This window comes from Impatiens glandulifera, chromosome 1, assembly GCF_907164915.1.
Source record: "Impatiens glandulifera chromosome 1, dImpGla2.1, whole genome shotgun sequence".
Taxonomy (NCBI): Eukaryota; Viridiplantae; Streptophyta; class Magnoliopsida; order Ericales; family Balsaminaceae; genus Impatiens; species Impatiens glandulifera.
In genome coordinates, this window is record NC_061862.1 from 9069201 (window position 1) to 9087214 (window position 18014).

At 30.3% G+C, this 18014-nt stretch overlaps 2 protein-coding genes across 2 annotated transcripts; both read right to left on the reverse strand.

Moving 5' to 3' along the window:
• Positions 1-390: 390 nt before the first annotated feature.
• Positions 391-4842, reverse strand: LOC124919822 (carbon catabolite repressor protein 4 homolog 2-like). Its single transcript, XM_047460163.1, is given in 13 exon segments — positions 391-711; positions 1183-1337; positions 1423-1552; positions 1781-1895; positions 1995-2086; positions 2189-2242; positions 2771-2857; positions 2949-3035; positions 3118-3201; positions 3288-3350; positions 3352-3375; positions 3450-4203; positions 4338-4842. Coding segments are annotated over 12 exon segments (1797 nt in total). The 5' UTR covers positions 4496-4842; the 3' UTR covers positions 391-711; positions 1183-1188.
• Positions 4843-6436: 1594 nt separating this feature from the next.
• Positions 6437-7795, reverse strand: LOC124920537 (60S ribosomal protein L21-1-like). Its single transcript, XM_047461037.1, has 2 exons — positions 7523-7795; positions 6437-6842 (listed from the first exon to the last, which is right to left on the reverse strand). Exons 1-2 carry the CDS (start codon positions 7757-7759, stop codon positions 6585-6587), a joined length of 495 nt encoding a protein of 164 aa, XP_047316993.1. The 5' UTR covers positions 7760-7795; the 3' UTR covers positions 6437-6584.
• Between the last annotated feature and the right edge of the window lie 10219 nt (positions 7796-18014).

The window sequence follows — 18014 nt, forward strand, 5'->3', positions numbered from 1 at the left end:
CCAAAACTCACCTGATTAATCCGTAAACTCGAACCAACCTAATTTAATTAATATCATGTCTCTATTTCAAATTAAAATAATATTACTTAATAGAACATGAAGTTAAATCACAAAACTGTTTATAAAAATTCCTACAAAAGAATACGAATAAATGAGTAAAAATGAGAAACACAAAATCTTATTGTATTCGAAATAGCAGGTCTAGTTTGAGTTATTACATGTCGATAAATACATCATGTGACCCTAGCCTCTAACCTATTTTTCCTATTCAGTTCAAGTCAAAAACTGCATGCACTAATTTTTCTTAGCCTGTAATTGAGAATTAGTTATGGTTTAAGGAATAAAACAAAAGGAATGAGTAGCATTGACATGTTAATTTTTAAGCTCAAACGAATCATAAATGACTTTATTAATAAATATTATCATTCCATTGAAAACTACAACCCATAGGAAAAAGGGATGAGGGCTATTCATAAAAAGATAAAAAGAAAGAAAAAAAAGTTGATTATGGATTTCTATCAGGGAAAAGGAAAGGGAGAGAAAATAAGAAATTGGTAATCACTCTTTTATACATAGGAAATATCCCATGTTACAAGGTGATTATGAGCAGACAACATATATTATACTGCCCGATTAAGGGAAAACCATAGTTCATCTGACATTGCCACTTTTACCGGTTTTCCTTTGCCCGCGGTTCATCCCTGCGATGACCTGAAAGAACCAGAACCCATTTAAGCTGAAATGTCCACTATTTTAAAGTTATTTGAATAATCTATCAGGGTGGGTTAAAACAACATCTGAAAAAAATCTACTCGTGCTTGAAAATAACCTTGTATGGAGCAGCACATTCAAATAACCGGGTTATTTGGGTTCTATTACCAAATTGCCCTATATAGTCTTAAAAAAAGTGGTATTTTGGTTGATGGTTTTAACGATTTGATTGAAGAGGGGATTGGTGATGGGATATTCTTTAAGTGAGATTGATTAATCACAAATAACCCAGATCAAACAAGGCCTTGATTTATTCATTTTGATGCCCAGAGTTAAAGCTTGACAAAGGAAATACACCATTATTAACCAAGGTCAAACTAAGTTATTAATAGGATGTATATAGTTCAAAAATGGCATATCAAAATGAGAAAAATAAAACCCAATATAGCCTTTAAAAGAAAATAAATATACCTAATTTCAGCGTCTGGTTGTTCTTGGCTTGCAGCGAAATTCAGCTAGCAGTGCTACATGATCAGAGGACCACTCTGGCGAAGGAAGTGCTGTATTTTTCTTCAAGCTATCCTCGTCCAACAATTCCAACAAAGATTCCACCATCAAAGAATCAGCTGATAACACATCAAACAGCATCAGCATCATCATCATCAAACAACTTCCAAAGGGGAAAAAAATAAAAAGAACCGAGATGTCTACCTGAATAGAATATATAATCATGAGTACCAATAAAATCCCTGGTGCAGTTTGTAAATAGTGGTTCATTTGTATTGGAATCCATTCTTCCAACACCAATTCCCATCCTTGCAAGACTTGAGTAAGCACTTACCTGTAAAGAAATTGGCTCAACAATTACTTAATTTGGAAACAATATTTTTGTCAGATTTCTCTTCCAGACAGGATCACATTTGTAAAATATTCTGAATTTGGCATGACTCAGATTCAGAAATTCATTGGTGGTTTCTCCGTCAGATCCAAATCTTGATCCAGATTCAGAAACATAGATGTTTCCCAAAGCTACAGTTTCCAATAACAACTTAAGGCTAAGAGATAATACCAATGGCAATTGGTGCGTTAGTTTGCTGGCAGGCCGCAAGATTCCAAAAGGATCAGCATTGAGATCAGGATGCAACGGATCAACCTTTCCCGTTGCAAGAAGTGCATGAGGAGAACTGCAATTTAAGTCAAATCCACATTTACATTAACAAACCCATTAAAAGCTTTGCACTAGACTTTTCATCATCATGACGTAATAAATCAAGTAATAAGACCTTCCAGGAACAGCATTAAAATCCCCACAGACCAACATTGGAATATCAGCACTGGCAGCTATTTTTTCCAATCCTTTCAGGAGAGTATGAACCTTAAAAGACAAACATGTTTTATTATAAGTATAATTCACAAGGAAAATATTAAGGGGAAATTTTAAGATGAAAGACAAAGGATGAAGTATTAAACAAAAGACCTGCCAGAGCTTGACATCCTTTAATTCCTGTTGAACATTGACGTGTGTATTCGCCTAGCATCAAAAGTATCAGTAAGAAAAAGGACTACTTCGCAACAAATGTGATAAGCATTTTTTATGAATGGTTTGGTTTAAACAGTGTTTAATACAAAACTTCTGAACTAATCTAAATTAATTTGATAACTCTAACTTAATATCACTTAATTATTTAGATTTAGTTGAATTAAAGCTATAAAATCAGGCTTAATTCCATAAATTATGAATGACTTAACTCGGAAATCTAATAAGAACATCCAGAAGACAATTTTAACAGTGTAAAATCAATCATTATAAGGGTAAAACAATCCTTTAAGTACTTTCCCCGCATTATTTCCATATTTTATTAAATCAATTTACATAGAAAGTACTTAAAAGTTTATATATTTTCATGAGGTTTATTCAACGTGCATTCAAAATTCAATATACCAAACGCGACTAAAGATCTCCAAAATTTCTAAGAATTCTGTAATAACTTCTGCCTTGTCAAAAGTTGTATATTATCAATAGTTATAGAAACGTCAATTAAAGCCAGGAATTGCTTACCACACAGACAAGCTGGCGTTTTCCAGGATTATCAACACCCTGATTACTAAACTTTGCTTCAAGAACAACTATTAGTGCAACATTGTCCTGTACAAGAAAATGGGGTGCAATAAACTCAAACAAATCATTAACTAGAAGATTTTGAAATAAGCTACAGAAAACTGAATGAAAGAACAACCTTGACCAATCGATTGAGTGCAATTTTTCTCTGAGCAGTAGGAATGAAAGCATCAGTGAGCGACTGTGCAGCTTTATTAAATTCAACCTAAATATGATAAAGCATTCAGTCGTCGTTGTAAAGAGAATTATCATGAAAAAATAACCAATTAATAACAAGGACAGAAAACCTCATATTTTTTGACATGCGAAAATCTTCCCCTACGGAAAAATGTTGCACAACCATCAACCGTACTAGCATTCCCACTGAAAACCTACTCGACACATTCCCAAACATTACAGTCATTTCACGAGATCAAGGGGAGTATAATCAATAAAAAGGACAAGTTTGTAAGCCAACCTCTGCAGTTCTTTTCTTATACAAAGCATCATAACCATGCTTGTCCAGTTCAGGTGCAAAAAAACTCCTCAAAGTGGTCACTTTGAACCTAAGAGTAAAACACAAAGTTAGAAGTAGATTCAAAATATGGTCTAAATAAAACAAAAAATAAAATCCACATACCTCTTGAAGACAGACAATGTCAGCACCATAAACAACTATCTCCCTTATCAAATTCTGCCTGCGGTAAGGCCATGAGAGAGCCCAAGAAGGACAATAACTGAATGACTCATTTGTGGCGTACATATCACATAAAACATTATATGAAAGCACAGTAAAAGAACCAGCTGATGATATTCGAACATCAGTATCTAAATGTCCCATCCCGTCAAGTCCATGCACAGGGATCAACCGACGTGGAATGGGGGTTGGAGCAGGTATGACACGAGAGGTTAAAAATGTGCTGGATTGACCAACTTGAAGTCTAGTTTCTGCATCTACTACCACACATTCAAACTTTAATACATGACCAATGTCATCAGCTGTTGGAGTATAAGTCTTTGAATGCCCAACTTCAAACCATGTCTCCCCACCATTCCTTTGAGTAATTGTCACAGGATATAAATTATTGGCATCATTTGCCAATTTTAGAGTCGAATCCGACGCAGATAAGCTGGTATTGATGACTGCAGATCCACTCTTATTGAACCTCCCAAACAATTCTTCCTCTTCACCTCCATTTTCATTGGCAGCAATTGCAGCACGCTCGTGTAGAACACGGTGATGCTGCCATGCATCAGAAAAGCATCTGGATGAGCAATGGTAACTCTTGGCAACTGGTATCTTGGCCTTAACACATCCTAAGCATTGTAAAGTAGCCTGTTCAGAAGGATGTACACTACAAATAGCAACTTTCTTATCACTTTGTACTCGATACCTGCAAAAGAAACCAACCCACAACATCTAAGAATGCAACAGTATCAAACAATGAATGTCCATTGTATTCAGTGAACCTAACAAATCCATCAAAAAAAATTCAACCAAATAAAAGTAACAAAAAACAGTACGAACCACTTGTATCTCAAGAAGTAGCCGTCAAGTGGAGCAGTATCAAACACATCTTCTGATGTTATTGTTTTGTCAGCCCGTCGAAGAAGTACATAAGGGGTCAGCTCGCAGCCTACAATCGGAATGTCGGAAGGAAGGTGGACTCGTAACACGCTCAGCATAGTTCCAAGTCGCTATCTTTTACACCTTTAAAAATTTCACGTATGGCGGATCCGCCATCACCTAATCTCAACTCCCGCCAGCTTGCTCGACCCAACATTTAAACCAAACATGAGCTGAAAATCGCAATGAATCGGATTCCGATGAGCGGGAAAATCAGAAGAACTTGGATGGGAAATGAGGGGTTACAGACAGACAGGGAAAGAATTAGACGATCGATCGATCTGACGTGCAGTGGATAGAAGGAAGAGGATCAATCGATGATGATCAGAAAACAAAACAGAGGCAGACAAGAAAAGAGAGAGAATATATATATATTTGCAGTGTTAGGGTTTTAGTCGTGAGAATGAATGAGAGCTCGAAGACTATACTCCCCTCCTCAAACAATTGTTTTTGTTCCTCGTTAATTATTATTAATTAATAATTACCAAATCCACCAAAAACAGCTAATAGTTTTCACATAATAATATTATTATTATTATTGTTAGCAAAATCATTAACCTTTACAAAATACTAACACTATGTTATGTTTCTAAATACCACCTCCCCTACTTCTAGCCAAGAATTGATTTATTTATTTATTTATTTTTTTAGATTTTTTTCTTCAATGTTTATAATGGTGGATTGTTATAAATTGTTTGTAGGAAATTTGATTTGATTTGATTGGAAAATGGATGGAAAGTTATTATTGATTCTGCACCATTAGTTTTGTTATTAGTAATTTAGGGATAACGATAATATCTTAAAACTCTGAAAATATGTTATTTACAGGTATTTTTTTTGGCAGGTATTCTTGGGATTGGATCCTCTATTACGGGGATTCTTTTTCCCCTCACATGAAGGGGTAAAACAGTCATTTTAAAAACAAAAATACTGTTTTGTTTTTATTTGTGAAAGGGAACAGGTATCCCAAAATAGGCAACTTCAAGTGAGTATTCTTTGGATGATAACGAAAAACTCAAATTAGGTTTTGAAATACTAGGGGTTGAACAAGAAAGTGATATTGCCAGTATTCTTTGGATTATCTGTTACGGGATTCTTGTTCCCTCACATGAAAGGGACAAAACAATCATTTTTTAATAAATTTTTTTAGTGTTTTGCCATTCTCACATGGAGAGGGAACAAAGATCTCGGGAACAAAGATCTCGGAATATGCATCCCCAATAGGTATTCTTTGGATGAGAACGAAAAACTCAAATTAGATTTAGGATCAAGAGTAAAAACAAAATAATAAGGTTTCAACAAGAAAGGAATATTGTGAGTATTCTTTAGATGTAAACAAGAAACTCAAATTAAGTTTGGGATTCATGGGAGGAAGTAAAAATGAAATACAGAGATTCGGGAATATTGGATATTTGGGGTACCTTGAAAAATTGGGTAAATGTATTATCAGAAACATTTCAAATTGAAATGCAAATTTTGAGATGGGAAATGATAGAGCAGGAAATTTTGACAGAGATAGGTAGGAAAATGAGGTATAATTCATCTATTGGATTAAAATTTTAAAATTCTCTCTCCTATTACATTTTCAATTCAATCCAATGGAGAGATGAAACCTCATTTCCCTACATATTCCTGTCAAAATTTTCCTGCTCTTTATCATTTCCCTTTTGAGATTTGTTAAATAAAAATGTAACAAATCACCATAAAACAAAAGAAGAGCCCGCCCTTAACATATGCTGCCTCTAAAGAACAAAAATATATTAACAGTTGTGAATTCAAACCAGGATGAGACTTTGAATGATTTATTTTACAATATTGATCAAATTCACAACTCATTGTAAAATATTGTCATTCAAAGTCTTTACAATATTGATCAAATTCACAACTCATTGTAAAATATTGTCATTCAAAGTTTGAATACGTATGAAATACAAACATATACATAAAATAAAAACAAAAATTAAACTCCTTACAAACAAAATTCAACCAAGATCCAAATATGCATTAATATTTTTATCATAAGCATACTAGAAAAAAATCCAATATTCATTAATTAAGTTTTCAAGCAAAATTACCATAACAAAGTTGCAAAATGTGCTCTCAAACACTTCAAACAAAATGAAATAGACACAATCAAAATTCATCAAACTAATACCCACCCTTAAGATCATTGACAACATCATATGGGATGGGAGTTACAGTTTCCAAGGTTGCACCTTCAACCATAAACCCGGGTTTGGGACCTTTTGGCTGACGCTTAGTGCTGATTACCTCCCCTCTTAACTTTGCTTCTGCCTTCAATTGATCATTCTTCTTGATTCTTAATTTGAAATCTTCATTGCACCTTGATGGTTGAACATGTTCAATGCGTGCATGAATCCTTTTCTTAATGATCCTGTTGCCAACCTGAAACGGATCAAAGATTTAACACATTTCAACAAAGGATCAAGATATTAACAAATCACAAACATCCTTTCAAAGTTACAATACTAGTTTTCCTCAATCTAATAATAGAAGGAGTTGGAGTGTCTTTTGTCAATACTATGATTAGATTATGATGCAGCATGAACTAATCTAGCTTTTCAGATACAGCAAGCAAGATTATAGCAATTGGACTTCACAAATTTACATAAATTACAACATTTACTCTTATACTTAACTGTTCAAAAACATAAATGAATTCCCTAAAATTCAATTAGTATGAAATCAATAGGACATCATTTGCAAACAAACATATATAATGAAATAATCGATGAAATCCAGCTGAAAAGGCCATACTATGCATAAACTGATACTGTAAAATGGGAGAATCAAGATATTACCAAATCACAAACATCCTTTAAAAGTTACATTACTAGTTTTCCTAAAAAAAATAGTGTCTTTTGTCAAAACTATGATTAGCTTATGATAGCCCATGAACCAATCTAGCCATTCAGATACAGCAAGCAAGATTATAGAAATGAATTCCCTAAAATTCAATTTGAAAACAAAAATATATAATGAAATAATCGATGAAACCCAGCTGAAACAATCATACTATGCATAATAAACTGGTACTGTAATATGGGAACAAGGATAAAATGAACCTGTTTGTTGATTTCAACACCAATGGCGCGCTTGGTGACGTTCCATACGCGTCCAGTACGGCCATGGTAGAACTTGTGAGGCATTCCCTTGTGGATAGCGCCGTTCACCTTGACGTCGACATAATCGCCGATGTGGTAAGTTCTGAGATAGGTGGTTAGATGAATCGTACCCTTCTTCCTGAATCCACGAGCAAATAGATCCCTCGTCCTCGACCTTAGACCGTGTCCTGCAGGCATCTTTCTTTGCTCTTGTGAACTCTTTCTCTGATCCGATCAGGGTATGAAACCCTAATTTCCTTGCTCTTTATAGCTGCGAAGAACTGAACAATATTTATGGGCTGATTATGTTATTTTTAGGCCCATAGTTTGGAAAGCTATAATATTATCTGGAAATGGATCACTTGAGATGAGTTCGGAAGCCTCAATTCTTTTCTTACAAGCCCATCAATATTTTTATACACTCAGGCTTTGATGGTTTGATTTTTTTTTTAATTTCACAATAATCAAAATTATTAAGAAAAAATCCACCTCCTTTATCATATTTTTTAAAACAAATTAAAATTTATTTAAATAATCTCAAATCTAACCATATCTTAATCATGTGTAAATTGCCTATTATATTATTATACTAGCATTTAGCCCGTGCATTTGCACGAGTAATAATATAAAAACCGTGAAAAAAAATTACGGATAGCATTTTTTATTTTAATTTTAACCCACAATCCGACACAAATATTCATTTACTCAACATCATTATATATTAGTTAGTTAAAAAGTTGAACTTATATTAATATTAAAACGTCCCGCGTTTATCAAATTTGGTGTTGAATTTAAAATATAAAGTCTTTGTAGCCTAGTTGGTTAAAGAGTTGTACTTGTTTTGGTAGGTTGCAAGTTCGAAACATACCTCTAGCATTTTTAATTTTATTTTTAACCGTTTTAAATTTAAAAACGGGTCAACCCACAATCCGACCCAAGTATCCAAATTAACCACAGCTCTCGACCCGGTAATCCGGACACTTTAAAAATTAAGCATCATTATATATATAGATTAGTTAGTTAAAAAGTTGAACTTATATTAATATTAAAACGTCCCGCGTTTATCAAATTTGGTGTTGAATTTAAAATATAAAGTCTTTGTAGTCTAGATGGTTAAAGAGTTGTACTTGTTTTGTTAGGTTGCAAGTTCGAAACATACCTCTAGCATTTTTAATTTTATTTTTAACCGTTTTAAATTTAAAAACGGGTCAACCCACAATCCGACCCAAGTATCCAAATTAACCACAGCTCTCGACCCGGCAATCCGGACACTTTAAAAATTAAGCATCATTATATATATATATATAGATTAGTTAGTTAAAAAGTTGAACTTATATTAATATTAAAACGTCCCGCGTTTATCAAATTTGGTGTTGAATTTAAAATATAAATTCTTTGTAGCCTAGTTGGTTAAAGAGTTGTACTTGTTTTGTTAGGTTGCAAGTTCGAAACATACCTCTAGCATTTTTAATTTTATTTTTAACCGTTTTAAATTTAAAAACGGGTCAACCCACAATCCGACCCAAGTATCCAAATTAACCACAGCTCTCGACCCGGCAATCCGGACACTTTAAAAATTAAGCATCATTATATATATATATAGATTAGTTAGTTAAAAAGTTGAACTTATATTAATATTAAAACGTCCCGCGTTTATCAAATTTGGTGTTGAATTTAAAATATAAAGTCTTTGTAGCCTAGTTGGTTAAAGAGTTGTACTTGTTTTGTTAGGTTGCAAGTTCGAAACATACCTCTAGCATTTTTAATTTTATTTTTAACCGTTTTAAATTTAAAAACGGGTCAACCCACAATCCGACCCAAGTATCCAAATTAACCACAGCTCTCGACCCGGCAATCCGGACACTTTAAAAATTAAGCATCATTATATATATATAGATTAGTTAGTTAAAAAGTTGAACTTATATTAATATTAAAACGTCCCGCGTTTATCAAATTTGGTGTTGAATTTAAAATATAAAGTCTTTGTAGCCTAGTTGGTTAAAGAGTTGTACTTGTTTTGTTAGGTTGCAAGTTCGAAACATACCTCTAGCATTTTTAATTTTATTTTTAACCGTTTTAAATTTAAAAACGGGTCAACCCACAATCCGACCCAAGTATCCAAATTAACCACAGCTCTCGACCCGGCAATCCGGACACTTTAAAAATTAAGCATCATTATATATATATAGATATGGACTATGAGCTTTTTGAAAAAGAAAAAAAAAAAGACTGTGAACTAATTTTACCAGTATAGAGTTTACTTTTGTAGGAATTGAAAAAAAAAACATGCTAACAAATATTATTTAAAAAAATATATGTTATAGGATAATTTAAGAGAAGGGATAAGAGAGAAAAATTTAGTGACGAAATAAGAAAGAGAATGACCTGTTATCATGTTAGACTGAAAAAATAAAAAAAATAAATATAAAAAGAATGAGTAGATGAGAATTTTTTTTTTTTTTCAAATTATTTCTCTCAATCATTTTCAATAATTTAAAAAGAAAGAATGTAGTTTAAAATATATGCATTCAATTAAGGATCATGATCAGGATCGCATTAAGCTTTTCCAAAAAAAAAAAAATGACTAGTAAAAACAAGAATGGTTCAATCTTAGATATTTATAAGTAAAAATCTAATGATAGACTTTACCACATCAATTAATTAAGTTATCGTATTAGGGAGTTAAAATAATTTTAATATTTTAACATTATTAGTAATTTTAAAATATTATTATTGTAAGACAAAAAATATTATGTTAAATATATTAACTTTTTTATTTTAATATTTTTAAATAATTTATTTAAAATATTATTTTACATAATAATTTTTATAATATAATATCTTATTATTATTAATGATTAAAAATTTATTTTTAAAAATATTATTTTCTTCATATTAATTATTTCATTATCTAAAATATTAAAATAATTTGGAGTTTTATTTTACTTCAATTAATCAATTACTTCAATTATTCCATTCTATATTTATTTATCATTTTAATCAAATCTAGGAATTTAATTTTTATTTCGATCAAACCTACTCATTCTATTTGCATATTTTAAGCATTAATATCATTTTTCCGAATGGACCTTACATATTATTAATTTCGTAACCCATTTCAAATGTTTTTTTTTAATAAATCATCTCAACATTACCAACATTTCTTACCCTCAATTTGTCAAACTAACCGTTTCATCATCATCAGTTACCCTCACTTTGTCAAACTAACCATCTCATCATCATCGCTTTTTTACCCTCACTTCAGCCCATCAACAACCTCGTTCACATATTTGTAACAATTAATATTATTTGTTCACCAATTGACCTTTTATTACTAATTTTGTGACCTTATTTTGACAAATCAACCATCTCATCACATTTTTTTTACAAATTCAATCAATCTCTCATTTCGTGACATCACTTTCACTTCGGTCAAACCAACTATCTCATTCACATATTTTAACCACATATTTTTTCTCCAATGGACTTCTAATATTACTAATTTCGTGATTTCACTTTGTGTATCATCTATAGTGACATACTTTCACTCCTGTCAAACTAAACAATCTTATTCACATATTTTAATCACTAATATTTTTTTCCCTAATAAACTTCTCATATTATTAATCTCGTAACCTTATTTTGAACATTTTTTGAACTCAATCATCTCAATATTATCAATCTCTTTTACCCCCACTCTGACAAAACCAACAATCTCATGATCATCGACCTCTTATCCTCACTTCGGTCATTCAAACAATCGTCATTCACATATTTTTAACCATCAATATCTTTTGTTCTCCAATTGATCTCTTATTATAGGGCTGCAAATGAGTCAATTTACTCGTGAATCGCTTGCGAGCCGCTTCATCAAAGCTCGAATTGAGTTTGACTTTGACCGAGTTCGAGTCGAGCTCGAGCCGACTCGTTTAATATTTGAGTCGAGCTCAGCTCATATAAATACTTACTCAAAGTCTTGTCGAGGTTTTTGAGCCTAATAATAAATAATATATTTATTTATTTATTTTAATATTAAAACTTAAAATTTAAAATAAATATTTTTTCTATACAAATATTTAAAATTTTAATTTTATTTAAGTTTTTTTAGTCAGAGACGAGCTTGTAGGTAAATATTCGAGTCGAGCTCAAACTCAAATATATAAACTTGTTCGAGCTCGAGCTCAAGCTGACTTGATCTCGGCTTGACCCACTACCAACCCTATGAATTATTACTAATTTTGTGATCTCATTTCAGTCTACTAACCATCTCATAGATTTTTTTACCAATACAATCGAGACCTCTCATCTAATGACATAACTTTCATTTCGGTTAAACCAACAATCTCATTCACATATTTTAACCACCAATATTTTGTGTTCACAATGAACCTTTACTTTTACTAATATATCGTCACCTCACTTCGAGTATTTTTGCACCCAATCATCTTAACATTACCAAACCTCTTTTATCTTCACTTTGGAAAACAAGCATCCAGTCATCACTGATTTTTTACTCTCACTTCGGTCAATCATCAATCTAATTTAATCACCAATATCATTTTTTCCCTAATATACCTCTCATATTACTAATATCTTCACCTTAATCCTACACCCAACAATCTTCAACCTCTTTTGCCCTCACTTCTAGCATATTATATCACAACCATCTTATATCATTACCAACATCTTACTCTTATTTCGGTAAACCAACCACCAATTCAATCGATCTCTCATCTCGTGACCTCATTTTTACACTTTGATTAACTAAGCATCTTATTTATATATTTAATCACCAATATCATTGTTACTGAGCTCGTATCCTCACTTCGGCAAATCAATCATCAATCTAATTGGTCAACAATTATTCACTTGACCTCTCATCTCGTGATTTCAACTTTATTTCGGTCAACAATCATTCACATATTTAACAACCAGTATCAACATGACTAATCCCTTGACCTCACTTCGATCATTTTGCGCTCAACCATCTGAATATTACCGACCTATTTATACTCACTTTAGCCAACCATCAAATATCGTTTGTAGCTCCAATGGAAAACCAACTTTTATCAATTTTGTTAAAGTTTACAACCAATTTTTATCAATTTTTACCTTCACTTCGGAAACCAACTTAATATTTACATATTTAATCACAATTATTTCTTCATAATATTTTTTATAATATTTTTAAAATTACGCCTAACAAGATTTGAACATTAATCTTTATTATGTATTATTATATTATTTATATAACTAAACACTAAAAAAATACTCAACTTATATTAAAAAACATCATCATCTAATATATAAAAATATAACTTAAAGGAATTAATAAAAAATAAAAAAAAGTCGCAAGTTCATTTGCGTATGTTTATAAAAATATTTGGTCGAAATTATAATATAAAAGTTATGTAGAATAGTTTGTTAAAGTTTTACACTTATAAGTTCAAGTCTTAAAGACGGGTCAACCTGTAAACCAACCATCCGACCTATATATACTCATATTGTGAATATAATTAGAAATATTAAATGTTTAAATAATAAGTATAAGGCAATGTAATATTATATGCCTATAATTGTTATTGTATAAATAAGAGTGTAATATGCATTCACAGCATATAAAAATTTTGACACAGAAAAGTCTATCTGATTTCTTTCTTTTTAACATTCTAAATCTATCATGGTATCAAATCAGTTACCTTTGTAATCGCTTCAATAACTGTCTCGCTTAATCTTTCTAGTAGTCCAAATCTCAGATCTATTTATCTTCCTTCCGACAATCCAATTCCTAAAAACCACAATAGTTTTCAGCATCACATGTATCCTCTTTCAGATATCAACAATGACTAAAGTTGTGTTTAATAAAACTAAAAATTAAGATCTGAATACTGAAATTTAAGTACTGAATGACTTAAATATTTAAAAATCACAACTAAATTATTAAATAGAAACACCATAAATTTAAGTACTGAATATGTGAGTTGATTTGATAATATTTAAAATTAATATATGAACCAAGTACATTAATACTATTATACCCTTATATATTGTTTATATTAATTAGTAAATTAAAAATATTCAATTAGATAATCAGATAAATGTAATTTATATTAAATATTAAATATTAAATATTAAATAAAAAACAAAATATTAATAATTCTTTCAAATTCACTCACATATTAGACAATTTATTTGCAATTTGTTCACGTAAATTAATCATAAAAGCTTGATCTGCTGGTCTCGATGACTTCATCATTGTAGTCCATCGTTGTTGATTATTTTGAGTCACATTATCAACTTCATATTGTTCGAAAAATGAGTCGGTCCTGAATCTATTTCTGATAAAATTATGCAACGCTGCACAAGCAATAACAATATTTCTTTGGGTTTGAAAACTGTATGACACCATCTTATTCAATATTGGAAATCGAGCTTTCAATACACCAAATGTACGTTCAATGATATTTCTTAATTTTGCATGTGCTTGATTAAATAATTCTTCGTTCGTTCGAGCTCGACCACCTCGTTGAAAATCAGCGAGCCAATAACGCACATTTCGATAGGGGGACATAAATCCTCAAGTATGAGTATATACAGCATCACATAAATAATATTCATCTACAGTTGAAAATAAACATATATAAAGTTATTAATATAAATAAATAGTTTTAAAATATAGAATAACAATTTACCTGATGCTGGAAAAGGAAAGTTTGACAATGGATTACGCATCGTCTCAGTTAACACCTTAGAATTATGTGTCACTCCTTCCCATCCCGCCCAAATAAATATAAATATCATATCGAAATCACAAATAGCTAATACATTTTGATAACATTTCCCCTTTCCTCTTCCTCTATATCGAACTTGCTCATTTCTCGGAACAACGACATGCACCTAATGCACCTAGTGCCCCTAAATAAAAGTTAAAATAAATTATGAAATAAAAACTGAAAAGTATATATATATATATATATATATTAATATTTAAACATTACATTATCGAAGACGTCGATACCTTGTACATTGAGATATTGTTTGGTTAATCGTAGTAGGAACAATAATCTCCTTAGAGAATTGTATCATAACAATTAACACTTCATGAAAATAGAAATTAATTGTTTGCGTTGAATGACTAAATCTTCGTTTGACAAACCTTATTCGAAAATTATGACTTAAAGTAATTAAAAACATTGCCATCTTTTCTTCTATCGAAATATAACGACTATTTTTTAACCATCATTTTTCTCTAAAAATAGAGTAAATCTCTACAAAAGCTTATTTCTTCATCCTAAGTATTTCTTGACAATGAGCTGAATTTCCTTCAATAATTTCTTTTACATAATTAGCTCCATTAAGTAAAGAAACTGCGTCCGGTCTTCGACCAGCTCGCCTTTTTCTCCTTAAGAAAAACTAGGTACTTTAGAGTGACAATTTCTATCCTTTTATTTCTAAGCAACATATCAAATACTTGATTTTCCAACACAATAAAACTTGTAAAACAAAAATATAAACACAATAAAACTAATAAAATATAAATAAAAATATGAACTAAACCAAATATAAATGAATGTAATTAAATAAATCCAATTAAACTAACAAACGATCTTCCAAATTCAAAATTAAACAAAAACAAATCTCCATATTATCCAATATATATTTTATATTAAACTCATCTTCTTTCCTACCACAAGAAGCCAATTTGTTTACTAGCTTCAAATATTTTCTTACTAAGGAGCATCCACCATTCTCTATTTGCTTTATTATCACAAAGAATTGCACCCGCAATAGAGTATAAGGGATCATTCACATCAAACATGTCATCAAGAACTTTGGAGCATTCTTCTATGTTTGGTTGATCCGACTCTTTTAAATTCTTAAGAACTTCTAATATATTATCATAAATACTCTCATCTTTGTTTGTCTTCTGTCGTTTATGCTTTGAAAGTTCGATGTTAGCGGGAGATACATGACTACTAGGTATCTCTATATCCAAATCAACATCAACGATTCTGGTGTTCTTTGGAGGACATGGTGGTGGTCCCTCCATAGAAGGACCCCAAACATCTTTTTCAATAGCTCCAATACCATCAAATAATGCCTTCATCTCATCTGCATATTATAGTTCGGCATATCTAAATTGTTTTGCATCAGGATGAACATATCATAAAATAAATCAACATTTCATATATGTCAATATATTTTTTTCCACTTTTAAATATGATAAACTATTAAAAATCTCATAACTCACCTTAATATATTTTGCACACTCTTCAAAGTCCATCTAACGGTATTTGTAATTGGATCATATCCATTTCCAATTTTATTAATTATTTTCTCCCAAATGCCATACTTTTTTTTTCATGTAATCCCATTGATTTTTTAATTGTCTTAACTCAATATAAGTCATTTTTTCTCTTTAATACTATGGCTAATTATATTCCATGAACATTTCTTAAAAATATTTCCATCTTTATTTCCGCTCCTATCTTCTTTAATACAAACATCTAAATATAATTTTAAAAGTTCAGGATCTTTCCAATTTACTCTCTACATATTATCAGTCATTTTATTTGTAATAACCTATCAACAAATAAGTACAATATAAGATACATATATGATTATATAATGAAATAAATAAATAAGCAAATAAGTCTCTAATAAAACAAAAAAGAAACTAAATCAGATTTTTATCATAAAAGCCTCTTGGTTAGAAAAAAGAAAAAAAATGGTAAATCATGACCAATATGTACTACGATGCTGATACTTTATCTTAAATTGTCTACATTCTATTAAGTTGTCCAAAGACAAATGAATACATATACATTCTCTTAATTAGAATCATAAAGAAGTACTTATTAATTTCTGATGACTTTCTACAAATAATATAGGTTCTTTCTCTTCAGTTATTCATAGTTTCCAATAACTATATACAAAATAAATACAGGTTCCTTCTCTTCAGGTCTTGATAGATGGGATATTGATTTACTTCTACTTTTTATGTTCAAATATATATATAATAACCCCACATCAAACCACATGTAATTAGTATCTCAAACAATACAGATGCATTATGTCAAACACCTTATAAGAACAAAAATAATGATTGTTCCCTAAATTTATCTATATTCTTCTCTTCTTACTCTCTTCTTAAACTATTTCTATACCAATAGAAATGAACATTAAATTATTTAGAATTGCAGTCAAACAAGAAGAATAACAATTAACAAATGAAAAAACACTAGATCAAATAATATAACAAAAAAAATTATTTAATCAAATAAATGTTTGAAACAGAAAGAACATATAATTTCATATATAGACATCCTATCAAGATCAATCTAATAAAAGAAAATCTAAAAGATTAGAGAAAGTAAAACTTACTTGATTCAATCGAATACAGGGAGATGAAAGGAAATTAGAAATTTTGCCCAGTAATTGAAAGCAGTGGACATAGATCCTGGAGGTCAACAATCAATTAACACTAATAAATGAAGAACAAATAAACTCTTATGTGCCGGTGTCGTTGAGAGAGAATATGAGAGATAGAAGATAAAGAAAAGAGAAGATATAAATGAAGATAATGAAAGTGAAAACCTAATAATTCCACGTATATATATAGTAGGTAATTTTATTAAAATTATAAGGGTAAATAGGTCTTTTGGATTTATTCTTAAAAGTTCTGTGTTGGGTTTTAACTTTTAAAATAAGCTTCCTATTTCGGCTTATTATTTTTAACCTGTTTCTATTGAAGTCTATAAAAATAAGTGATTATAATTAGGGGTGAGCATTGAGTGGTTTAATCCAAAATCAAATCCAATCCGAATCCTAAATACTAATTCATATTGAATATTTCGGATTGGACTGAGATCGGATCGGATTGAGTTTGGATTGAATTAAATCGGATTGGATTAGGATTATCCAAATTATCCAAACTATCTAAATAAAAATATATTTTTTAATTAATTTTCTTTAAATTAAATTTAATCTCAATATAATATATATTTTACTTATCATTACTTGACAACCATATTTATTTTTTTTTTAATTTTTTTTTATTATTTTTTTATTATTTTTTTAGATTCAAATTTAATAATAATAAAAAATTCGAATTTTTTTTAAAAAAATTAAAAAAAAAATTGTTGACTAATTTCAAGCTAATATATATAAATATTTTTTAGTTTAGATTATCCAAATCATTTTCAATCCAATCCGTATCCGTATTAATTAGTAAAATGTATTGGATTACAGATTGGATAAACTTAATTTGGATATAATACGGATCGGACAAATCAGATTGGTTTTACCCATTTGCTCACCTCTAATTATAATGATGTGTTATCAAACATGCTTATATTAAATAAAATTTTAATATATTAAATTAAGTGATAAGTTAAGTTATAAAACATTGCATAAATCTAAAACAATATCATCTTCAACTTCTCCTCGTGTT